The sequence below is a fragment of the Oncorhynchus clarkii genome, unplaced genomic scaffold (genome assembly GCF_045791955.1).
Source record: "Oncorhynchus clarkii lewisi isolate Uvic-CL-2024 unplaced genomic scaffold, UVic_Ocla_1.0 unplaced_contig_4687_pilon_pilon, whole genome shotgun sequence".
Taxonomy (NCBI): domain Eukaryota; kingdom Metazoa; phylum Chordata; class Actinopteri; order Salmoniformes; family Salmonidae; genus Oncorhynchus; species Oncorhynchus clarkii.
In genome coordinates this window covers 190061-216926 of record NW_027261111.1, presented here as the reverse complement: position 1 = coordinate 216926, position 26866 = coordinate 190061, and the positions used below count along the sequence as shown (strand labels likewise).

Here is a 26866-nt window from a genome sequence, read left to right as displayed (position 1 = left end):
AAGCACATGTTTATTTATTTCCCTTTCCCTTCCTCTTTGCTTGAGTGTAGGCCTAGGCTACTTGCTACAAGTTTCCACAATCCTTTTCAAATGACTTTTTCCGGGTATTATTCGTGATATCAGGGGCTTGTCGGAACTTAAATGTGATATTGGGTCGTGCATCATGAGTGGAAGAAAGAGAAAGAGCTCCTCCAGTGCTCTACCGGCCACATTAGCCGTATCTGATTCAGGAGAGATGCAGAGGTTGATCCGGGTGGAAACCACCCCGGTGCTAAAATGTAGGATGGATTGTGGTGAGTGTTATTTTCAGTCTCTAGATATATATATATTTTTTGTGAAATGAATTGGTCTGTATGAGTCAAGCTTTATGGTTTAACAACTTACATTTTTTTTTTACATTTGTGCTAAATATTACATTGAGTAGACGACTCACTCAGAACTAAGTACAAGGGCAGCTTCTTTCAGGACTACTTAAAGATCAATTATTTTAGTAGAAACAAACGTTTTGGGCCTCATTGCTCATATCGTAAGGATGCGATGGATTCTTATTTTCCAACTAAATAAATTAATAAAAACAATGTAGACTGTCAAAAAAACGAGAGGACATTTTCTATGAACACATATAGGCAAACTACTAATAACATGGCCTGAAATGAAATGTATTATAACGATGATAATACTAATAAATAATTAGCCAACATTTAAAGCCTATTCATTAATACACCTGCATAATTTAAACCTAGGCCTGCTACAGGTAATTTCCAATTAAAATGCATAACTAAGTGCTTGTTATATGAATGCATTCAGTTGATCAAAAGGAACAACTTGAATTAATTGATTTTTGGTTACAGAATAACCTGGAAAGATTTATATAATAGGCCTTCTGGTGAATTAGTGATGTTTATATAATAGGCCTCCTGGTGAATTAGTCATGTTTATATAATAGTCCTGCTGGTGAATTAGTCATGTTTATATAATAGGCCTCCTGGTGAATTAGTCATGTTTATATAATAGGCCTGCTGGTGAATTAGTGATGTTTATATAATAAGCCTTCTGGTGAATTAGTGATGTTTATATAATAGGCCTGCTGGTGAATTAGTCATGTTTATATAATAGGCCTGCTGGTGAATTAGTCATGTTTATATAATAGGCCTGCTGGTGAATTAGTCATGTTTATATAATAGGCCTGCTGGTGAATTAGTCATGTTTATATAATAGGCCTGCTGGTGAATTAGTCATGTTTATATAATAGGCCTCCTGGTGCATTAGTCATGTTTATATAATAGGACTGCTGGTGAATTAGTCATGTTTATATAATAGGCCTGCTGGTGAATTAGTGATGTTTATATAATAGGCCTGCTGGTGAATTAGTCATGTTTATATAATAGTCCTGCTGGTGAATTAGTGATGTTTATATAATAGGCCTGCTGGTGAATTAGTCATGTTTATATAATAGGCCTGCTGGTGAATTAGTGATGTTTATATAATAGGACTGCTGGTGAATTAGTGATGTTTATATAATAGGCCTGCTGGTGAATTAGTGATGTTTATATAATAGGACTGCTGGTGAATTAGTGATGTTTATATAATAGGCCTGCTGGTGAATTAAAATGTCATATAATGGGACTGCTGGTGAATTAAAATGTCATATAATAGTACCAATACATCTAATGATATTGACTTCACATGAATAATGTTTGATGCATTATTTTAGAGTTATTTTCTTCATTTTATTGAAACAATAAAATTGAATACCACAATTTATCAGCTAGGCTGAATACAATCAAAGACAATAACACCAAAACATGGTGTTTAAGGGCAAGAGAAGATCGTGTTTAGGGGGCAACTGTGTCTCTACCGTTCACTCCTTTTTAGTAGTTGTGCTTTAGAAGGTTAAACAGTATGTAGTGTGCTCTTTTCTCTCTCTGCTCTCACCTCAGCTAGAGGTGCCAGCTGGTGGGGTGGGTGGGGGTTGCTGTGGTTACAGGGTCGGTTTGGCACTGTGATGAAAGACGTGATGATGTAACGTGTCTGCCTCCCGTTACTGGCCCTGCAGATAACAGCTAATCATTCCTCAACAATGAGTCACTTTTACTTTCTAAAGAATGTGTTGATTGTATGAATAAAAAAAAATTATTGCCATTTTCAGCATTATTGTGGTCATTATTGTGATCATTATTGTGGTCATTATTGTGATCATTATTGTGGTCATTATTGTGATCATTATTGTGATCATTATTGTGATCATTATTGTGGTCATTATTGTGATCATTATTGTGATCATTATTGTGGTCATTATTGTGATCATTATTGTGATCATTATTGTGATCATTATTGTGATCATTATTGTGATCATGTTAATGTCAGTGGTTCTGCCTACGCCGGCTGCAGTGATGTTAATCAGGGATTATCTGTGGCTGACTGAGTGGCTGAGAAGGGTTAGAGGTCAAGGGTCAGGGGTTGAAGAGGTGATAGAGGGGGGGCCTGGAACCCTGGCTGATTTAGTTATTTGGTGTTTTGTTCCTTGTTTCTTGTGTTATACTGCTATGTTGCTGACTAGTGTTTAGTGGGGTCAGACATCAGTAATGTATTCGTTATATTCACTGCCCCTCCGAGGACCCTCTCTACAACTCTTAACCCCCTCTCTACAACTCTTAACCCCTCCCCCTCAGAACCTTACCCCATCTCTACAACTCTTAACCCCTACCCCCCCTCCAGGACCTTACCCCATCTCTACAACTCTTAACCCCTACCCCCCAGGACCTTACCCCATCTCTACAACTCTTAACCCCTACCCCCCAGGACCTTACCCCATCTCTACAACTCTTAACCCCTACCCCCCAGGACCTTACCCCATCTCTACAACTCTTAACCCCTACCCCCCCTCCAGGACCTTACCCCCTCTCTACAACTCCTAACCCCTACCCCCAAGGACCTTACCCCCTCTCTACAACTCTTAACCCCTACCTCCCAGGACCTTACCCCCTCTCTACAACTCCTAACCCCTACCCCCAAGGACCTTACCCCCTCTCTACAACTCCTAACCCCTACCCCCAAGGACCTTACCCCCTCTCTACAACTCCTAACCCCTACCCCCAAGGACCTTACCCCCTCTCTACAACTCTTAACCCCTACCCCCATCTCTCCCTGGCCTCTACAAATCCTAACCGTTACCTCTCCTAACACCCCAAAACTGTGTGGCAATGGCAATGGCAACCTATTCCCATAGGGCTCTGGTCTATAGTAGTGCACTATATAAGGAATAGGGCTCTGGTCTAAAGTAGTTTACTATATAGGGAATAGGGCTCTGGTCTAAAGTAGTGCACTATATAGGGAATAGGGCTCTGGTCTATAGTAGTGCACTATATAGGGAATAAGGTTCTGGTCTAAAGTAGTGCACTATATAGGGAATAGGGTGCGACACGCACTCCCTTCGAGGACCCCTCTGGAGTAGCAGGTGAGGAGCCCTAGTCCGAAGCCCTGTCCCCTCCGTACCACAGTCCATTCATGCTCCCCCTCCCCGGGACATTTTAAGAAGAGGAGGGAGAGGGGAGGGAGAGAGAGATAGAGAGATAGAGAGAGAGAGATATAGAGAGAAAATTGGGTTGAATGTCCAGGGTGTTAGTTAGTGAGGTGTAGGTTGGATCACTAGAGAGTGAGCAGGGCGCCTCTTCCCCTAACGACCACACATTACACCGAGCATTTCTCTGTTGCCATGGAAGAAGCCTGGCCCAGTCCTCCCCCACTGAGGCTGCCAGACACCAGCTTCAACAGACAGGGGGTGGTATCATGCTGTGCTCTCGCTCTCTATCTCTCTTTCTCTCTCTCAATTCAGTTTCAATATAAGGGGCTTTATTGGCATGGGAAACATATGTTTACATTGCCAAAGCAAGTGAAGTAGACAATAAACAAAAGTGAAAATCCCAAATTGTTTGGATAGTCAAGTTACACACAGCTCTGACTTACACACCCCACCAGACATGCCACCAGGGGTCTTTTCACAGTCCCTAAACCTAGAACAAATTCAAGGAAATGTACAGTATTATATAGATCCGTTATTGTATGGAACTCCATTCCATCTCATATTGCTCAAATAAACAGCAAACCTGGTTTCAAAAAACAGATCAAGCAACACCTCACGGCACAACGTCTCTCACAGTGTGTTTTTCTGTATTGACATGTAGGCTACGTGCCTTTTTAGTTCTGTCCTGAGCTTTTCATGTCTATTAATGTTCTGTATTATGTTTCATGTTCTGTGTGGACGAAGAGTAGCTACTGCTTCAGCCGTGGGTAGCAGCTAGCAGGTGGTTAGAGTTTTGGGCCAGTAACCGGAAGGCAGTTAACCCACTGTTTCTAGGCCATCATTGGAAGTAAGAATTTGTTCATAACTCACTTACCTAGTTAAAATGTCTATATATATTTGGCAGGAGGTTAGGAAGTGCAGCTCAGTTTCCATCTCATTTTGTGGGCAGTGAGCACATAGCCTGTCTTCTCTTGAGAGCCAGGTCTGCCTACGGTGGCCTTTCTCAATAGCAAGGCTATGCTCACTGAGTCTGTACATAGTCAAAGCTTTCCGTTGTACACAGAGGATAATTCTGCATACAGAGTCTCAATTTGGTGTTTGTCCCATTTTGTGAATTCTTGGTTGGTGTCGGACCCCAGACCTCACAACAACGAAGGGCGATGGGCTCTATGACTGATTCAAGTATTTTTAGCCAGAGATCCTAATTGGTAATCGACACCGCAGTTTTGAGCTGTGTTATTTAATTAACAAGGTTATTTCTAAGTCACCCCAAACTTTTGAACGGTAGTGTACATGTAAACAAACAGGTATCTTTGTCGACATGAATCTTTCTCTTTCCTATTTCCCTTGACCCCTTTCCTTCCTTCCTTCCTCTCTCTCTCTCTCTCTCTCTCTCTGTCTCTGTCTCTGTCTCTCTCTCTCTCTCTCTCTCTGTCTCTCTATCTCTCTCTCTCTCTCTCTGTCTCCCTGTCTCTGTCTCTCTCTCGCTCTCTCTGTCTCCCTCTCTCTCTCTCTGTCTCCCTCTCTCTCTCTTTCTCTCTCTCTCCCCCCACCCCCTACAGAGGAGCGAGGGTCATGGGCTGCTCCATGCCACGCGGGTGAGGGGGGGCTCCAGTGGGCTGGTACTGACGCTGGTGTCCATGGCGTGTGTGGGCGGGGTGGTGGTGGTAGCGTTGACCATCGCCTGTCTCCGACACCACGCCAAGCAGCTGGCCTCAGGGAAACTGGGCCTTGGACCCGAGGGAGGACCGGAGACACACGTTGACTACCAGGTAGGAGAGGTCAGGAGGTACTTTGTCCCAAATGACACCCTATTCTTTATATAGAGAACTACTTCTAAAGCGTTGGTGCACGTAATTTCAACCAAAACATTTGATGACGTTGGAAAACATTGGATTTGCAAAAAGTCATCAATCTAAAGGAATTCTGTCATTATTTTCACCAAACTTTTAATCTAAATTCCTTTTTTTTCAATTCTGTTTGTGGATTTCATATTGAAAATATATATAGATAATTGGTTAATTGGTTTGACTTATGTACACCTGAGGCAACGGACATTCAGGAGAGTATTATGGGATGCTGTGTGCTCTATTCATTCTCTTTACAGCCCTGCCGTTAGTTGAAGGCAGCCATTCCAATAGTTTCAGAAAAGTAGTTACTTTCTTAGATCTGTATTCAAATAGCTTTAAAAAGTAGTCCTTTTTAGGGGGTCTGTATTCAAATAGTTATACACTGCTCAAAAAAATAAAGGGAACACTTAAACAACACAATGTAACTCCAAGTCAATCACACTTCTGTGAAATCAAACTGTCCACTTAGGAAGCAACACTGATTGACAATAAATTTCACATGCTGTTGTGCAAATGGAATAGACAACAGGTGGAAATTATAGGCAATTAGCAAGACACTCCCAATAAAGGTAGGTGCTGCAGGTGGTAATCACAGACCATTTCTCAGTTCCTATGCTTCCTGGCTGATGTTTTGGTCACTTTTGAATGCTGGCGGAGCTTTCACTCTAGTGGTAGCATGAGACAGAGTCTACAACCCACACAAGTGGCTCAGCTAGTGCAGATCAACCAGGATGGAACATCAATGCGAGCTGTGGCAAGCAGGTTTGCTGTGTCTGTCAGCGTAGTGTCCAGAGCATGGAGGCGCTACCAGGAGACAGGCCAGTACATCAGGAGACGTGGAGGAGGCCGTAGGAGGGCAACAACCCAGCAGCAGGACCGCTACCTCCGCCTTTGTACAAGGAGGAGCAGGAGGAGCACTGCCAGAGCCCTGCAAAATGACCTCCAGCAGGCCACAAATGTGCATGTGTCTGCTCAAACGCACATGTGACATTTTCAGTATAATAGCACAGAGGCTGTCCACTTATCTGGAAAGGAACAAGTACATTGATACATCTGTACAGAAAGCAGGCATTCCTGGTTTCTCTGGTTGCCTGGAACATACTAGTATGATTTGGCACCAGATCCAAACAGCTAAGAAGGACAAGAGAGACCTCTATGTCATCTTCCTCGACCTGGCCAATGCCTTTGGCTCAGTTCCCCATGAACTCCTCTGGGAATCCTTCAACTTTTTCCACGTACCAGAACCCATCACTACACTGGTAAAGGCCTATTTCCAAGACCTGCAATTGTGTTTCACAACACCTGACTTCACAACAACATGGCAGCGCTTGGAAGTAGGCATAATGGCAGGCTGTACAATTTCTCCTCTGGCCTTCACTATGGCCATGGAAGTCATCATCAGGGCATCGAGATGGGTGGTCGGCGGTGAGAGAACTAAGGAAGGGCTCCGTCTCCCACCTATCCGAGCATACATGGATGACATGACTACACTGACCACCACTGCAGCATGCACCAGGCGGCTACTTGCAAAACTGCAGGATAACATCAAGTGGGCCCGGATGAAAATCAAGCCAAGCAAATCTCGAAGCATTTCCATAGTCAAGGGACAGCTTAAAGATGTGAGGTTCTGCATTGGAGATGACCCGATACCAACGGTGTCTGAGCAACCCATCAAGAGCCTGGGTAGATGGTACAATGAAAGCCTCCGGGATAAAGATCAAGTGCAGCAAGTAAGGCAGGACATCGCCGACGGTCTTGAGAACATCAACAAGACCCTACTGCCTGGGAGGCTCAAGCTTTGGTGCCTACAGTTTGGACTTCTCCCCCGGGTAATGTGGCCACTCACCGTCTATGAGGTCCCAATAACAACAGTGGAGAAGATGGAGCGAACCATTACCTCATACGTGAAGAAATGGCTGGGTGTCCCACGATGCTTGAGTAACATCGGCCTCTATGGCAAAGGGGTCCTTGAACTACCTCTTACAAGTCTAACGGAGGAGTACAAGTGCTCTAAAGTAAGACTTCAGATGACATTGAAGGACTCCAAAGACCAGACCATTAGCAAGGCTGCACCTCCCCTACAAACTGGACGGAAATGGACATCATCCAAGGCTGTGCAGCAAGCAACATCAGCCCTGAGACACCAAGACATTGTGGGGAATATCCAGCATGGAAGAGGAGGCTTTGGCCTGGCAGCAAGCAAACCAACGTTCCATAAGGCAACAACATCTGAACGCAGGAAGCTGGTGGTCGAGGAGGTGCGCAGACAGGAGGAGACTGCAAGAAGTGCAAAGGCTGTCTCTCTTGCTAAACAAGGGCAATGGACGCGGTGGGAAGGCCTGGAGAGGAGAAAGATCAACTGGAGTGAGCTTTGGCAAATGGAGGCAAGCAACATCAGCTTCATCATAAGAGCTGTTTATGATGTGCTTAAAAATCTACATCTACTGTTTATGATGTGCCAAAAAATCTACATCAATGGTATGGCGAGGACTCGACCTGCCCCCTCTGCCCAGCTCCAGCGACTCTCAGGCATATAATGACAGGTTGCAAGACCAGCCTCTCACAAGGCCGCTACACCTGGAGGCACAATCAGGTCCTCAAGAGCCTGGCTGCAGCACTTGAGACCAAGAGGAGTGCAACCAATTCATTACCTCCAAAAACAAGCAATCCCGTCAAAACAACAACATTCATCCGGGAGGGACAGAAAAGGCCCAAGTATCCTCCTACAAAGCCAGAAACTGGACACCTAGCCATGGCCCGGGACTGGAAGATGCTTGTCGATATTGGCCAGCAACTAATTTTTCCACCTGAGATTGCTTCTACCAACCTTAGGCCAGACATGGTACTCTGGTCCCCTTCACGAAAGGCTGTGTACATCATAGAGCTCACAGTCCCGTGGGAAAACTCTGTTGAAGAGGCCTACGAGCGTAAGAAACTGCGTTACACAGAGTTGGCAGCAGACGCAACTCAGCGTGGCTGGAATGCAAAAGTCTGGCCAGTTGAAGTGGGATGCAGAGGATTCGTGGCTTCTTCCACCATCAGGTTGCTGAAAGAACTTGGAATCCATGGACAGGCTCTGCGGCAGACCGTCAGAGCAGTTTCTCAAGCAGCTGAAAGAGGCAGCCAGTGGATCTGGATCAAACGGAAGGACCCTTGCTGGGCTATAACTTCATGACCCCCCACCCCCACCTGAGAACCCAATTCAGATCCCTCCAACTTGAGGAGGGTATATGAGGTATGCGGTCAGCTGTAGGACTGGCTCAGGGAAGAGGACGCCCCTGCCTTGCATAGTCCCGTGGGACATCTTAATTGGGCATGGGACACAAGCTAAGGCTTGATCACCCTTTAGCTGGCCACCTTTGATGAGAGTGTTTAGTGATTAAAGGCCGAAACACCCACTGATTCGAAGGCACACTACTGAGGATGTGTCCCAAAATTGACATCTTAACCCAGTCTAAGAAATAAACCTCCCATGCCACTCTGTCAACATCACGGCAAATCTCATGCGAGTGCATTCCATCTATTGGCACAATGGACAGTTTTTAACATCTCGTCCCGTGTTTTATGATTCTGTGACAGACGTGACAGTCTGGAGACGCCGTGGAGAACATTCTGCTGCCTGCAACATCCTCCATCATGACCGGTTTGGCAGTGGGTCAGTCATGGTGTGGGGTGGCATTTCTTTGGGGGCCGCACAGCCCTCCATGTGCTCGCCAGAGGTAGTCTGACTGCCATTAGGTACCGAGATGAGATCCTCAGACCCCTTGTGAGACCATATGCTGGTGAGGTTGGCCCTGGATTCCTCCTAATGCAAGAAAATTCTAGACCTCATGTGGCTGGAGTGTGTCAGCAGTTCCTGCAAGAGGAAGGCATTGATTCTATGGACTGGCCCGCCCGTTCCCCAGACCTGAATCCAATTGAGCACATCTGGGACATCATGTCTCGCTCCATCTACCAACGCCACGTTGCACCACAGACTGTCCAGGAGTTGGCGGATGCTTTAGTCCAGGTCTGGGAGGAGATCCCTCAGGAGACCATCCACCACCTCATCAGGAGCATGCCCAGGCATTGTAGGGAGGTCATACAGGCACGTGGAGGCCACACACACTACTGAGCCTCATTTTGACTTGTTTTAAGGACATTACATCAAAGTTGGATCAGCCTGTAGTGTGGTTTTACACTTTAATTTTGAGTGTGACTCCAAATCCAGACCCCCATGGGTTGATAAATTTGATTTGCATTGATAATTTTTGTGTGATTTTGTTGTCAGCACATTCAACTATGTAAAGAAAAAAGTATTTAATAAGAAAATTTAATTCATTCAGATCTAGGATGTGTTATTTTAGTGTTCCCTTTATTTTTTTTGAGCAGTGTAGTTAGCTCCACCTGGAATGAGAGTTCCTTTCCAAGTTAAACCTCTAGTTCTCCCGGTCTGTCACCGGTAAGGGGGATGTTAGAGGTTATAGGTAAGGTTAACATGAAAGACTGAGGGGGTCTCAATCATAGTGATGATTATGACGATCATGATGGAATAGAATACACCTTCATTATTGTGACAACGATCACCAAACTACTTCCTCTGCTTCACATGACACATGACGAAGATGATAGTGAACAGGTGTCATAATGATGAAGATGTTTACAGCAAATGAGGATGATAGTAAACCGGAGGAGTCATAATAATATAGGTGTTAACAACGAACGATGATTATCGCAGATGAAAATGATGATACACAATTAGCTTCTCGTTTTAAATGTCTTTGTTAATTTTCTCAGAAGTTGTGACGATATAATCATATTTATGGGCTGATGAAAGTGATTAACATCTTGTTTAGTGGAATCTCTCTCTCTCTCTCTCTCTCTCTCTCTCTGTTGACTTTCTCAGGAGCTCTGCAGGCAGCACATGGCAGCCAAGCCGTCATTCAGTCGTCAGGAGGCGGTGGGCGGGGGAGCGGGGGGTCGGAGGGGGACAGACACCTCCAGGGTGAGCAGTGTGTCATCCCAGTTCAGTGACGGCCCACAACACAGCCCCTCCTCACACAGCAGTACGCCCTCCTGGAGCGAGGAGCCCGCCCAGTCCAACATGGACATCTCTACTGGTCACATGATACTGGTCAGTATGAGAGGGCATGGGGTCATTATATTTACTACTGGACAGTATCAGAGGGTATGGGGTCATTACGTTTACTATTGGCCAGTATCAGAGGGTATGGGGTCATTATATTTACTACTGGTCAGTATGAGAGGGTATGGGGTCTTTATATTTACTACTGGTCAGTATCAGAGGGTATGGGGTCATTATATTTACTACTGGTCAGTATCAGAGGGTATGGGGTCATTATATTTACTACTGGTCAGTATCAGAGGGCATGGGGTCATTATATTTACTACTGGCCAGTATCAGAGGGCATGGGGTCATTATATTTACTACTGGTCAGTATCAGATGGTATGGGGTCATTATATTTACTACTGGTCAGTATCAGAGGGTATGGGGTCAATATATTTACTACTGGTCAGTATCAGAGAGTATGGGGTCATTATATTTACTACTGGTCAGTATCAGAGGGTATGGGGTCATTATATTTACTACTGGTCAGTATCAGAGGGTATGGGGTCATTATATTTACTACTGGTCAGTATCAGAGGGTATGGGGTCATTATATTTACTACTGGTCAGTATCAGAGGGTATGGGGTCATTATATTTACTACTGGTCAGTATCAGAGGGTATGGGGTCATTATATTTACTATTGGTCAGTATCAGAGGGTATGGGGTCATTATATTTACTACTGGTCAGTATCAGAGGGTATGGGGTCATTATATTTACTACTGGTCAGTATCAGAGGGTATGGGGTCATTATATTGACTACTGGTCAGTATCAGAGGGTAAGGGGTCATTATATTTACTACTGGACAGTATCAAAGGGTATGGGGTCATTATATTTACTACTGGTCAGTATCAGAGGGTATGGGGTCATTATATTTACTACTGGTCAGTATCAGAGGGTATGGGGTCATTATATTGACTACTGGTCAGTATCAGAGGGTTTGGGGTCATTATATGTATTATTGGTCAGTATCAGAGGGTATGGGGTCATTATATTTACTACTGGTCAGTATCAGAGGGTATGGGGTCATTATATTTACTACTGGTCAGTATCAGAGGGTATGGGGTCATTATATTTACTACTGGTCAGTATCAGAGGGTATGGGGTCATTATATTTACTATTGGTCAGTATCAGAGGGTATGGGGTCATTATATTTACTACTGGTCAGTATCAGAGGGTATGGGGTCATTATATTTACTACTGGTCAGTATCAGAGGGTATGGGGTCATTATATTGACTACTGGTCAGTATCAGAGGGTAAGGGGTCATTATATTTACTACTGGACAGTATCAAAGGGTATGGGGTCATTATATTTACTACTGGTCAGTATCAGAGGGTATGGGGTCATTATATTTACTACTGGTCAGTATCAGAGGGTATGGGGTCATTATATTGACTACTGGTCAGTATCAGAGGGTTTGGGGTCATTATATGTATTATTGGTCAGTATCAGAGGGTATGGGGTCATTATATTTACTACTGGTCAGTATCAGAGGGTATGGGGTCATTATATTTACTACTGGTCAGTATCAGAGGGTATGGGGTCATTATATTGACTACTGGTCAGAGGGTCAGAGGGTATGGAGTCATCAACTCAACATGTGGCATTGACCTAAAAAACAGTGGGTTCAATCTGTGACCAGGACCGGGTTTAATCTGTGACCAGGACCGGGTTTAATCTGTGACCAAGACCGGGTTTAATCTGTGACCAGGACCGGGTTTAATCTGTGACCAGGACCGAGTTTAATCTGTGACCAGGACCGGGTTTAATCTGTGACCAGGACCAGGTTTAATCTGTGACCAGGACCGGGTTTAATCTGTGACCAGGAAGCTTATCCTCATTGTTTAATAATGATGACGTTCTGGAGCTTTCATCAAAACACACTGTTACAGCTAGTAGAATATCTGTTACAGCTAGTAGAATATCTGTTACAGCTAGTAGAATATCTGTTACAGCTAGTAGAATATCTGTTACAGCTAGTAGAATATCTGTTACAGCTAGTAGAATATCTGTTACAGCTAGTAGAATATCTGTTACAGCTAGTAGAATATCTGTTACAGCTAGTGGAATATCTGTTACAGCTAGTAGAATATCTGTTACAGCTAGTAGAATATCTGTTACAGCTAGTAGAATATCTGTTACAGCTAGTAGAATATCTGTTACAGCTAGTAGAATATCTGTTACAGCTAGTAGAATATCTGTTACAGCTAGTAGAATATCTGTTACAGCTAGTGGAATATCTGTTACAGCAAGTGGAATATCTGTTACAGCTAGTAGAATATCTGTTACAGCTAGTAGAATATCTGTTACAGCTAGTAGAATATCTGTTACAGCTAGTAGAATATCTGTTACAGCTAGTAGAATATCTGTTACAGCTAGTAGAATATCTGTTACAGCTAGTGGAATATCTGTTACAGCTAGTGGAATATCTGTTACAGCTAGTAGAATATCTGTTACAGCTAGTAGAATATCTGTTACAGCTAGTAGAATATCTGTTACAGCTAGTAGAATATCTGTTACAGCTAGTAGAATATCTGTTACAGCTAGTAGAATATCTGTTACAACTAGTAGAATATCTGTTACAACTAGTAGAATATCTGTTACAGCTAGTAGAATATCTGTTACAGCTAGTAGAATATCTGTTACAGCTAGTAGAATATCTGTTACAGCTAGTAGAATATCTGTTACAACTAGTAGAATATCTGTTACAGCTAGTAGAATATCTGTTACAGCTAGTAGAATATCCCATGAGAATGGGGAGGAGATCCTGAACTCTCCTGTTAACGTTAGTGTTCCTCTCTGCCCCAGGCCTATATGGAGGATCATCTGGAGAATAAGGACCGTCTGCTGAAGGAGTGGGAGGATCTTTGTTCCTACCAGGCCGAACCCAGTGTTGTCACTGTAGCACAGAGTGAAGCCCACCTGGAGAAGAACCGCTGTTCGGACTCTCTTCCCTGTGAGTCTTACATACCTCTCCTCGGGTTTATCCTCCTCCGGTCTCAGGCTGGGATTCAAATAGACTCAGACGAATAACCTGTTCGCTGTGGTTGACTTAATGTGGATTTCTGCTTGAGCTGGCATCCGTAGCGTTTACAGCAAACGTGATCTCAGAGCTGAATGTCAGGGGAAATGCCTTTAAAAGTATATTGCTGTTCACAGGCCGTTAATTAAACTGTGTTGGATTGGCACCTTATTTCTGTACAGCTTGGTCTGTTACTATCTGTTCTGATCCTCCTGTACAGCTTGGTCTGTTACTATCTGTTCTGATCCTTCTTTACAGCTTGGTCTGTTACTATCTGTTCTGATCCTCCTGTACAGCTTGGTCTGTTACTATCTGTTCTGATCCTCCTGTACAGCTTGGTCTGTTACTATCTGTTCTGATCCTCCTGTACAGCTTGGTCTGTTACTATCTGTTCTGATCCTCCTGTACAGCTTGGTCTGTTACTATCTGTTCTGATCCTCCTGTACAGCTTGGTCTGTTAATATCTGTTCTGATCCTCCTGTACAGCTTGGTCTGTTACTATCTGTTCTGATCCTCCTGTACAGCTTGGTCTGTTACTATCTGTTCTGATCCTCCTGTACAGCTTGGTCTGTTACTATCTGTTCTGGTCCTCCTGTACAGCTTGGTCTGTTACTATCTGTTCTGATCCTCCTGTACAGCTTGGTCTGTTACTATCTGTTCTGATCCTCCTGTACAGCTTGGTCTGTTACTATCTGTTCTGATCCTCCTGTACAGCTTGGTCTGTTACTATCTGTTCTGATCCTCCTGTACAGCATGGTCTGTTACTATCTGTTCTGTTTTTCCTGTACAGCTTGGTCAGTTACTATCTGTTCTATTCCAGATGATCATTCCCGTGTGAAACTGAAGGCGGAGAGCAACTCCACCAAGGAAGACTACATTAACGCCAGCACCATAGTAAGATCTCTGACTGCTACTCTTAAGATGGTGATGGTGTAGACTTTGTCCCGTGGTTGACACAATGTCACACGTCACAAATATCATTATTATTCTCTCTCTGTAAACCCCAGATTGACCATGACCCTCGGCTGCCTGCTTACATCGCCACCCAGGGACCACTGGCACACACAATCGCTGACTTCTGGCAGGTCAGTAGCACACACCATCGCTGACTTCTGGCAGGTCAGTAGCACACACCATCGCTGACTTCTGGCAGGTCAGTAGCACACACCATCGCTGACTTCTGGCAGGTCAGTGGCACACACCATCGTTGACTTCTGGCAGATCAGTGGCACACACCATCGTTGACTTCTGGCAGATCAGTGGCACACACCATCATTGACTTCTGGCAGATCAGTGACACACACCATCGTTGACTTCTGGCAGATCAGTGGCACACACCATCATTGACTTCTGGCAGATCAGTGACACACACCATCGTTGACTTCTGGCAGATCAGTGGCACACAGTACACTGAGGAAACATTATTGCTAACACTAAAGACTGTGGTAGTGAAAGGTGACCAATACTGTGTATTTGTTGTGTAGTAGTACATTTGACACAGATATCTCACAATGTGCCGGTATAGTACACTGCTTTTGTAACTGCTGTGTTGTTCTATAGACAGTCTGGGAGAATGGCTGTACAGTGATAGTGATGATGACAGCCCTGGTTGAGGATGGAGAGATTCAGTGTGTTCGCTACTGGCCTGACGAGGGATCCTCCCTCTACCACATCTACGAGGTGAGGGGGTTTGACTCTGGATAGACACAAGCTGGTGTGTGTGTGGTGTGTGTGTGTGTGTGTTTGAATCTTTTTATTGTTGTTCTTCTTCTTAGTTTTCTTTGTGTTTGACCAAATACAATGCTATTTCTCTGTTTAAAAAATTAACAACATACTTTGCATGCTTATAGAGAAGGGGCACTCAACATGTACTGCACTGACACTAATGACTGATGATAGGTTGAAAGAAATTGATAATACGAAGATTGTGGGAGCTGTACTGTTAGATTTCAGTGCAGCCTTTGATATTATGTTGTTGAGAACTTGTGTTGTGGCTTTTCAACTTCTGTCATATCCTGGATTCAGAGCCATCTATCTAATAGAACTCAAAGGGTTTTCTTTAATAGAAGTGTCTCTAATGTAAAACAGGTAAAGTGTGGTGTACCGCAGGGCAGCTCTCTAGGCCCTCTACTCTTTCCTATTTTTACCAATGACTTGCCACTGGCATTTTAAAAAAAAAGCCTTTCTGTCCATGTATGCTGATGATTTGACCATGTATGCATCAGCAACCACAGCTAATGAAGTCCCTGAAACTCTTAACAAAGAGTTGCAGTCTGTTTTTGGAATGGGTGGCCAGTAATAAACTGGTCCTGAACATCTCTAAAACTAAGATAATTTTATTTGGTACAAATCATTCCCTAAGTTCTAGACCTCAGCTGAATCTGATAATGAATGGTGTGGCTGTTGAACAAGTTGAGGAAACTGAATTACTTGGTGTTACCTTAGATTGTACACTGTCATGGTCAAAACATATAGATTCAATGGTTGTAAAGATGGGGAGAGGTCTGTCTGTAATAAAGAGATGGGGAGAGGTATGTCTGTAATATAGAGATGGGGAGAGGTCTGTCCGTAATAAAGAGATGGGGGAGAGGTCTGTCCGTAATAAAGAGATGGGGAGAGGTATGTCTGTAATATAGAGATGCTCTGCTTTTTTGACACTCCAAAAAGCAAGTCCTGCAGGCTCTAGTTTTATCTAATCTTGATTATTGTCCAGTCATATGGTCCAGTGCTGCAAAGAAAGACCTAGTTAAGCTGCAGCTGGCCCAGAACAGAGCGGCAAGTCTTACTCTTCATTGTAATCAGAGGGCTGATATAAATACTATGCTGCCAGTCTCTCTTGGCTAAGAGTTGAGGAGAAAAATGAATGTGTTGAAAATCCCAAATTGTTTACATAGTCAATTTACACACAGCACTGACACCAACACTTACTCCACCAGACATGCCACCAGGGGTCTTTTCACAGTCCCCAGGTCAGAGCAAAAATGTTCTACCAGGTGAATTTGTATTATATATCTCTATGGATATTCCCTACCAGGTGAATTTGGTCTCTGAACACATCTGGTGTAAAGACTTCCTGGTTCGTAGTTTCTACCTGAAGAACGTTCAGACCCAGGAGACTCGTACCTTGACACAGTTCCACCTGCTCAGCTGGCCCTCCAACGGAATCCCTACCTCAACACGCCCTCTGCTGGACTTCCGCAGGTACTGCAAATAACCTCGAGGTTAGAGCTTTGGGCCAGTAACTGAAAGGTTGCTGATATAAATATCAGAGCCGTCAAGGTGAAAAATTCTGTCAATGTGTCCTTGAGCAAGACACTTGACCCTAATTTGCCATAGGGTGCGCCATACTACTATATGCCTGACCCTGTAAAACAATATATTTCACTGCACCTATCTGGTCTATGTGTCAATATATTTCACTCCACCTATCTGGTCTATGTGACAATATATTTCACTGCACCTATCTGGTCTATGTGACAATATATTTCACTGCACCTATCTGGTCTATGTGACAATATATTTCACTGCACCTATCTGGTCTATGTGACAATATATTTCACTGCACCTATCTGGTCTATGTGACAATATATTTCACTGCACCTATCTGGTCTATGTGACAATATATTTCACTGCACCTATCTGGTCTATGTGTCAATATATTTCACTCCACCTATCTGGTCTATGTGTCAATATATTTCAACGGCACCTATCTGGTCTATGTGACAATATATTTCACTGCACCTATCTGGTCTATGTGTCAATATATTTCACTCCACCTATCTGGTCTATGTGTCAATATATTTCAACGGCACCTATCTGGTCTATGTGACAATATATTTCACTGCACCTATCCGGTCTATGTGTCCCTGTCTCCCTGGTTCTACTGTGTATGATACTGTAGCTGTAACCTAGTAGCAGATGGGGGTCTGTGAAACTCACTCCTCAGCCTCAGGTGTCTCCTCTTGCACTGCCGAATAGGATAAGAAGCTTCGGGAGGGCGGTCGTGTCTGTTTGCAAGGCAGAGGTCCAGGGTTAGAGCCTCGGGTATGAGCCGAATCGGGAGGAAGCGGTACTCGCTAAGCAAACAGCGTGATGTCCTTTTCACTATCATATGGCCAGTGATGCCCCATAGGGTCCTGTATGACCTAGCCTCCTTGACCCTTGACCCTGACAGGATTAATGAAACCCGTGTACTGTATATTAGCCTTCATTTTTAGTTGTCCCTCCCTGATTGTCCCTCTCTTCCTCTAGCCATCTCTCGTTCCAACCATCTATATCTCTCCGTCCCTCTCTCTCAGTGACGGTGGTCAGCTATTGGCCCTTGGGGTTCCCACATCTCCCAGTGTCATTTTTGTGATTTGCAGCTAGTAGTCTGGGTCCAGTTGCATAGTCACAAAAATGATTATTGGCAGGTGTGACTGCAGCAGGAGTCGACGCTGGCCGGATAGTCCATCAGTCTCCTCCCCCTTTCTTATTTTCTTCCATCCTTCCTTCCTTCCATCCTTCCTTCCTTCCATCTTTCCTTCCTTCCATCTTTCCTTCCTTCCATCCTTCCTTCTAACCTTCCTTCCATCTTTCCTTCCTTCCATCCTTCCTTCTAACCTTCCTTACATCCTTCCATCCTTTTTTCCATCCTTCCATCTTTCCTTCCTTCCATCCTTCCTTCTAACCTTCCATTCTTCCTTCCTTCCTTCCATCCATCCTTCCTTCTAACCTTCCTTCCTTTTATCCATTCTTCCTTCCTTCCTTCCATCATCCCTTTCTTCCTTCCCTCCTCTACTCCTCCCTCACTTTCTGTCCTGTCCACTGAAGGGTTGAGCTTCTCTAACCTCAACCTCAAAGACTATTGTTTTATAACTAACTTGAATTGTTATCCTTTAGGCAGGCAGAGTTTGGCATTTTGTTTTTCTGTGTATGGTTTAAGATCAGTACAGTAGAAATGTAACACAGTACTGCAGTACCCAATTTAAACTTGTCAGCTAATATGATATTTTATGAAATATTCTCTATCCCTCCTCCCTCCATGCCCCTCCCTCCCTCCCTCTCTCCCACCCCCTCCCTCCCTCCCCTCCCTCTCTCCCACCCACCCACCCCTCCCTCTCTCACACACCTTCCCTCTCTCCCTCCCCTCCCTCTCTCCCTCTCTCCCTCCCCTCCCTCTCTCCCACCCCTCACTCTCTCCCACCCACCCCTCCCTCTCTCCCACCCACCCCTCCCTCTCTCCCACCCACCCCTCCCTCTCTCTCACCCCCTCCCTCCCTCACTCCCACCCCCTCCCTCCCTCACTCCCACCCCCTCCCTCCCTCACTCCCACCTCCTCCTCCCTCTCTCCCACCCCTCCCTCTCTCCCACCCCTCCCTCTCTCCCACCCACCCCTCTCTCTCTCCCTTCCTCCCTTCCTGTCCTCTGCCTCCCTCCAACAGGAAGGTGAATAGGTGCTACAGAGCTCGATCCTGCCCCATCATCATCCACTGCAGGTAAACTTAGCTCAGTGTCTTCATCGACAAAGGGCCATAGAAGTTGGCTGTGCAGCACAAACAGGTAGAACAGACATTTGCATCCCTTTTGATATTTTAAGTAGAAATTGTGCAACAATATTGAATTTAAAAAACAAACATGTTATATTAAATGAAGGGCTCTTTTAATATAGACCATAATAAATCTGATTGTAAATATGAATGAAGACTTGCTGAAGTGCAAATAATTCAGCATTTGACATGTCCCTCTGTGCATCTTCTGTGACTTCCAAGAAGATTTTAACCCACTTAAACCCCCCAAAAAAAATTCTCAAAGTTGTCATCATCATTGTAAATCCCTAGTTTATTTTGTTGCTTTGGCAAAGTAATTATTGAAGATTATTAATTTACGTCTGTCCATCATTTTAAGATCAACCCTGTTTTGTGAACTGAACTCTCATTTTAATATGGAGAAACAATTTATTTTTGAAACAAATTTTCAAAAGAAACACTGAAACATCTAATAGTCAAATCATAGTGTAAAAGCAGGTTGTACTCTTCTTGTTTTAGCCTTTAGCCTCTTTGTCATTTGTGGAGGAAACACAGAACGGGTCGAACGTAGCACGTCAACCCTACTACCCTTAGAGAGAAACGTTTTGACAAAAAAAATAAAAAAATTGTGAAGCCGGCATTCGATTGCCATTCCCAATTAGACAGAAGAGTCCATTCCCTCTGTCACGAGGGGATTTTTGGCTGATTTAAGATAAAATTACAGTAGTCTGTTACTTTATTTTACACTTAATAGGCACTTACAGTATATATATTTTTTCTTTATTTAACCTCTTTTATATAGGAAAACATGTTATTTTTGTAAGTTTAAAATGTGCGCTTTATGACATAATGTTACAATTAGATGACATAAAAAAAAAACGTTTTTAAAAGGGTCTTGGAACTTCTAACCCTGACAATTTGACTGGAAAACTCATGCAGACACACGCAATGGCTGCCTGTCCACCCATTATGACATCATTGAATAGGGACACCCGTTCTATAGATCCCATTTCTGCGGTCTTTATGACGTGCCGTGTGATCTGACGAGGTATTCCCTGTCTCGTACAGTGACGGCACTGGCAGAACGGGAACCTACATCCTTATTGACATGGTCCTCAATCGCATGGCTAAGGGTGAGTCAGACATCTTGATCTTGTCAGACGTCTTTGATAGTCTGGCCTTGTAGTTTATATCACTGGATAGACACCAGGATAGTATTACGAGTCAGAGATTCCTTGTTGGCGAATGTGATATGTCGTAATGCGTACTGTGTGTTTCCAGGCGTGAAGGAGATTGATATTGCTGCGACATTGGAACACATTCGGGATCAGAGACCGAACTTAGTCCGCACCAAGGTATGGCCTTCTCAACTATATATCTCATGGCAGCAGCATGATCTGTCTGTGTGCGTGCATGCGTGCGTTTGTATCTCTGACAGTCTCCCTCGCTTTCTGGCACCCTCTCCAGGATCAGTTTGAGTTTGCACTGACTGCCGTGGCAGAAGAGGTCAATGCCATCCTGAAGGCTCTGCCACAGTGAGCCATGTGTCTACCACCTCTACCACCTCGTGTGCCAGAACCTTACAACTAGAATTACCATGAAAGTTATGCATCATAATACCAATGACGGCCATATTGAGTGTCCCCCATGATTGTACCATTCACACTGCTGTGGTCTGACGGGTTGTTGACGATCTAGTAATTCTATTTCTATGGCCATTATTAACCCTTCCTCTACATCCAGATACACAACCAGGGAGGAACTACATTTCCCAGAGTCCATTACTACTACACCAATGACCCTAGGAGTCAGCAAGACCGAACAAACAGATCTGAGGCCAGGCTGCTATCATTATGCATTCATAATGGAATTAAATGAGGTTTTAAAAAATCCTGTAGATTATTCCGTTCAGGCAAAAACACTTTAAATGTACAGTAGGACCCCTTTACAGTGTCTTGTTATTCGATTTTAGTCTTAAAATACTGTGACTTGATTCTGTAACATTTCTCCTTGCTCTGATTCTCAGTCATGTCTCACTAGAGATATTACAATTACCATGATCCCTCCTGTTCTGTTGTCATGGAGATGTTGTATTACCATGATCCCTCCTGTTCTGTTGTCATGGAGATGTTGTATTACCATGATCCCTCCTGTTCTGTTGTCATGGAGATGTTGTATTACCATGATCCCTCCTGTTCTGTTGTCATGGAGATGTTGTATTACCATGATCCCTCCTGTTCTGTTGTCATGGAGATGTTGTATTACCATGATCCCTCCTGTTCTGTTGTCATGGAGATGTTGTATTACCATGATTCCTCCTGTTCTGTTGTCATGGTGATGTTATATTACCATGATCCCTCCTGTTCTGGTGTCATGGAGATGTTGTATTACCATGATCCCTCCTGTTCTGTTGTCATGGAGATGTTGTATTACCATGATCCCTCCTGTTCTGTTGTCATGGAGATGTTGTTTAAAACCACATTGTACTCTAGAAGGTATCCATCCATATAACATAACAGCATGAGGCCCGTGGCTTGTTTATGCAAGAAGACAGAGACCCTCACTATGGTGAGGATGAAGTGAGTGACATACTAGTGTACAATACGTTACACCAGTTTCTCTAAGGGGCTGGCGTTTACCTCTAAGGGGCAGGCGTTTACCTCTAAGGGGCTGGCGTTTACCTCTAAGGGGCAGGCGTTTACCTCTAAGGGGATGGCGTTTACCTCTAAGGGGCAGGCGTTTACCTCTAAGGGGCTTGCGTTTACCTCTAAGGGGCAGGCGTTTACCTCTAAGGGGCTTGCGTTTACCTCTAAGGGGCTGGCGTTTACCTCTAAGGGGCAGGCGTTTACCTCTAAGGGGCTGGCGTTTACCTCTAAGGGGCTGGCGTTTACCTCTAAGGGGCAGGCGTTTACCTCTAAGGGGCTGGCGTTTACCTCTAAGGGGCTGGCGTTTACCTCTAAGGGGCAGGCGTTTACCTCTAAGGGGCTGGCGTTTACCTCTAAGGGGCTGGCGTTTACCTCTAAGGGGCAGGCGTTTACCTCTAAGGGGCTGGCGTTTACCTCTAAGGGGCTGGCGTTTACCTCTAAGGGGCAGGCGTTTACCTCTAAGGGGCTGGCGTTTACCTCTAAGGGGCAGGCGTTTACCTCTAAGTTGAACTCTAAACCCAATGATTAATATATATTCATTTTGTAATTGAACTATTACTGTACACTATCTAGTCACTCACATCTGAATCATATCAATTAGTGTCTTCAATGTTACTGTAAAACCTCTGTGTTTATTGTAAATAACTCACCTGATTATTTATTATATGTTTATTAATGTAGCAACACATAGAAAACAACTATAAAAATATTTTTCACTCAATGTATGTAATTAAATCTCTATCGTGATGTGGTGCAACAGCATAGAGGGGTCTGACTGTGTTCTTTTCCATTCACATCCCATAATACTGACTAGTAACCATTAGGAACCAATGTCTACATCCCATAATACTGACAGGTAACCATTAGCAACCAATGTCTATATCCCATAATACTGACAGGTAACCATTAGGAACCAATGTCTACATCCCATAATACTGACAGGTAACCATTAGGAACCAATGTCTACATCCCATAATACTGACAGGTAACCATTAGGAACCAATGTCTACATCCCTACATCCCATAATACTGACAGGTAACCATTAGGAACCAATGTCTACATCTCATAATACTGACAGGTAACCATTAGGAACCAATTTCTACATCCCATAATACGGACAGGTAAACATTAGGAACCAATGTCTACATCCCTACATCCCATAATACTGACAGGTAACCATTAGGAACCAATGTCTACATCCCATAATACTGACAGGTAACCTTTAGGAACCAATGTCTACATCCCTACATCCCATAATACTGACAGGTAACCATTAGGAACCAATGTCTACATCCCTACATCCCATAATACTGACAGGTAACCATTAGGAACCAATGTATTCAGCTGGCCAGGTTAAACCAGAGTGAAAGCTGTCCCACTGGACACAGACGTCACTACAACATCTAGTATTAAGTTGCCAAATTAACGTGAATTCAGAGTCAAATCAACAAATTCCTGTACGCTGATGACTTTTTGCAAAGCCAATCAGATTTTTTGCACCTCTGATGCAGAGGGGTTGAGTTAAATGCAGGAAGACACACCTCTCTGATTCAGAGGGGTTGAGTTAAATGCAGGAAGACACACCTCTCTGATACAGAGGGGTTGGGTTAAATGCAGGAAGACACACCTCTCTGATTCAGAGGGGTTGAGTTAAATGCAGGAAGACACACCTCTCTAATTCAGAGGGGTTGGGTTAAATGCAGGAAGACATACCTCTCTAATTCAGAGGGGTTGGGTTAAATGCAGGAAGACACACCTCTCTGATTCAGAGGGGTTGGGTTAAATGCAGGAAGACACACCTCTCTGATTCAGAGGGGTTGAGTTAAATGCAGGAAGACACACCTCTCTGATTCAGAGGGGTTGGGTTAAATGCAGGAAGACACACCTCTCTGATTCAGAGGGGTTGAGTTAAATGCAGGAAGACACACCTCTCTGATTCAGAGGGGTTGAGTTAAATGCAGGAAGACACACCTCTCTGATTCAGAGGGGTTAAATGCAGGAAGACACACCTCTCTGATTCAGAGGGGTTGAGTTAAATGCAGGAAGACACACCTCTCTGATTCAGAGGGGTTAAATGCAGGAAGACACACCTCTCTGATTCAGAGGGGTTGGGTTAAATGCAGGAAGACACACCTCTGATTCAGAGGGGTTGGGTTAAATGCAGGAAGATACACCTCTCTGTTTCAGAGGGGTTGGGTTAAATGCAGGAAGATACACCTCTCTGATTCAGAGGGGTTGAGTTAAATGCAGGAAGACACACCTCTCTGATTCAGAGGGGTTGGGTTAAATGCAGGAAGACATACCTCTCTAATTCAGAGGGGTTGAGTTAAATGCAGGAAGACACACCTCTCTGATTCAGAGGGGTTGGGTTAAATGCAGGAAGACACACCTCTCTGATTCAGGTTAAATGCAGGAAGACACATTTCAGTTGAATGCATTCAGTTGTACAACTGACTAGGTCTCCCCCCTTTCCCCTTTCATGTTTATTCAGTTGAATCACACTGAATCACAGTTGTTCAAATGACGTAGAAACAACGTCTAATCAACCAGTTTCATATGTGAAATAGCTATTTTCACAAGTTCAGGTTGAATTTCACATGTTGAAACCATATTTGCACATGTATTAAATTCAGTAGCAGTGCATGGGTAAAATCACTGGGGAGGCCAAGCCCCCTCCCCCCATATTACAACCATATAACATACTACGTGTTGTGATACTTGCATTGTTCTCTCTATAACCTGTTAGTGCATATGCCTTGTGACCCTGATATATATTAGAGGCCCGAGACAATAAGAATAAATTCAACCACTCCTTTGTTTTATAACAAAACCCGGCTAGCAACTTCTGTCCAGTGAAGTCCACAACAGCATATTGCATGTACAGTACCAGACAGTTACCTGACCTACAGCACCAGACAGTTACCTGACCTACAGTACCAGACAGTTACCTGACCTACAGTACCAGACAGTTACCTGACCTACAGTACCAGACAGTTACCTGACCTACAGTACCAGACAGTTACCTGACCTACAGTACCAGACAGTTACCTGACCTACAGCACGGTCAAGTTAATGTACAGTACCAGACAGTTACCTGACCTACAGTACCAGACAGTTACCTGACCTACAGCACCAGACAGTTACCTGACCTACAGTACCAGACAGTTACCTGACCTACAGTACCAGACAGTTACCTGACCTACAGCACCAGACAGTTACCTGACCTACAGCACCAGACGTTCGGACCACTAAACAACTATTGATTTAGAACCACAGAGAGTTATCGCAGGTCGCACAGAAAACAGGAGCTGCCTCCTCTATTCCAGCACCATTTCAATATAAAATCATCTCTGCTTAGTCTAATACAGTGACAACTAAATTATACCAAAAACTATGTAGTCCAATCAACGTAAGCTAAATATGATGTGGCTGTCCATGGTTCTGATTTCTGGGTTTTGTGTGTGTGTGTGTGTGTGTGTGTGTGTGTGTGTGTGTGCGTTCGTGCGAGTAGAAAACATGTTGACTCACTATACTTGTAGAGAAACACCAATGCCATCCTCCTCTCTTTCATGTTGCTGAAACGGTCTATCACTCAGTCATACAGTACACACTTATAGTTTTTGTTGTCCTAGGCTACCTGGCTAAAACGCTCGCTAGCCTAACTTCCAACATTAGCTAGTTAACATTAGCCTTCTACATCTAGCTACATATTGAACTTCCATCCTCTCAGACCAGGAATTAATGAGTGGATCAGAATCGGCGTTGTAATTATTGACCAGTACGGAGAATGAAGTTAAGCCACATCCCTATCTCCATCCGTGGCTAATTTAAGAAAAGGTCTTAGCTAGCTGGCTAGCTAGCTACCCACTGGAGGACAACAACACAATGAGATGCAACAGTTCAAGTTGCTCTCCATGGGATTTGATAGGAGTGATGCCAAATCCAAGATGGCTTCCCTTCACACTTGTTTGGGGAGGAGGGTCACTAAGACCATTCACAGTTGAGCAAGCTCAGTTTATCTCAACGCTGATTGGCTAATTTTGTATACTCTTTTTTTTATGAAGGGAGGCCAGATGCTCGCTGGCTTCCATTTGCCTTCTATGCTACGGGCGGCAACAATGTCCTTCTCGTTTGGACCAGACAGTATCAGATAGATGGTCTACACGTAGAGAGACAGAGGGGAACTGTTTCGCTCGCTAGGATGCTTTCTCCGGTGAGATATTATGAAACACAGAGAGACGAAAAGATACATATTTTTAGCCAATTTCTTTTATAAGAACCAAATTAAATAAAACGCCTCCCTCTTTCCTAGAATTTTCGATATCTTGGGTAATGTTACCCTGGTCTTGGGTAATGTTGCCCTGGTCTTGGGTAATGTTGCCCTGGTCTTGGGTAATGTTACCCTGGTCTTGGGTAATGTTACCCTGGTCTTGGGTAATGTTACCCTAGTCTTGGGTAATGTTACCCTGGTCTTGGGTAATGTTGCCCTGGTCTTGGGTAATGTTGCCCTGGTCTTGGGTAATGTTACCCTGGTCTTGGGTAATATTACCCTGGTCTTGGGTAATGTCACCCTGGTCTTGGGTAATGTTACCATGGTCTTGGGTAATGTTACCCTGGTCTTGGGTAATGTTACCCTGGTCTTGGGTAATATTACCCTGGTCTTGGGTAATGTTACCCTGGTCTTGGGTAATATTACCCTGGTCTTGGGTAATGTTACCCTGGTCTTGGGTAATGTTACCCTGGTCTTGGGTTATGTTACCCTGGTCTTGGGTAATGTTACCCTGGTCTTGGGTAATATTACCCTGGTCTTGGGTAATATTACCCTGGTCTTGGGTAATGTTACCCTGGTCTTGGGTAATGTTACCCTGGTCTTGGGTAATGTTACCCTGGTCTTGGGTAATATTACCCTGGTCTTGGGTAATGTTACCCTGGTCTTTGCTTACGCTGCCTTTTCTCCAGTTGCGAGTTTTGGCACATTCACTTCAGCAACATAGCACTGTTGGTTTACCTCTGAAGCTAAGCAGGGTTGGTCCTGGTTGGTCCCTGAATTGGAGACCAGATGTAGCAGGAAGTGGAGAAATAACCATGTGTTTTCATTCGTAATACATTCACGTGTTGTTGATGATTGGGTTGCTCGGTGTAAAGTTTCAGTCTGGTACAACCAGGCTAACATTCAAGGTGTGTGGCAAATTGATCAGCTTTTCAA

General features: G+C 44.1%; 1 protein-coding gene across 1 annotated transcript in view; it reads left to right on the top strand.

Annotated features, from left to right (window-relative positions):
* The window catches only part of LOC139404890 (receptor-type tyrosine-protein phosphatase-like N), a 138423-nt gene extending 117589 nt beyond the window's left edge, over positions 1-20834 (top strand). The window contains exons 13-23 of the mRNA XM_071147426.1: positions 5086-5295; positions 10259-10507; positions 13294-13441; positions 14328-14401; positions 14515-14596; positions 15072-15187; positions 16542-16708; positions 18931-18984; positions 20083-20147; positions 20296-20369; positions 20482-20834. Of these exons, the coding sequence (XP_071003527.1) occupies positions 5086-5295; positions 10259-10507; positions 13294-13441; positions 14328-14401; positions 14515-14596; positions 15072-15187; positions 16542-16708; positions 18931-18984; positions 20083-20147; positions 20296-20369; positions 20482-20553 (1311 nt within the window). The 3' untranslated portion in view covers positions 20554-20834. The remainder of the gene's footprint in view (positions 1-5085; positions 5296-10258; positions 10508-13293; positions 13442-14327; positions 14402-14514; positions 14597-15071; positions 15188-16541; positions 16709-18930; positions 18985-20082; positions 20148-20295; positions 20370-20481) is intronic.
* The last annotated feature ends 6032 nt before the right edge of the window (positions 20835-26866 follow it).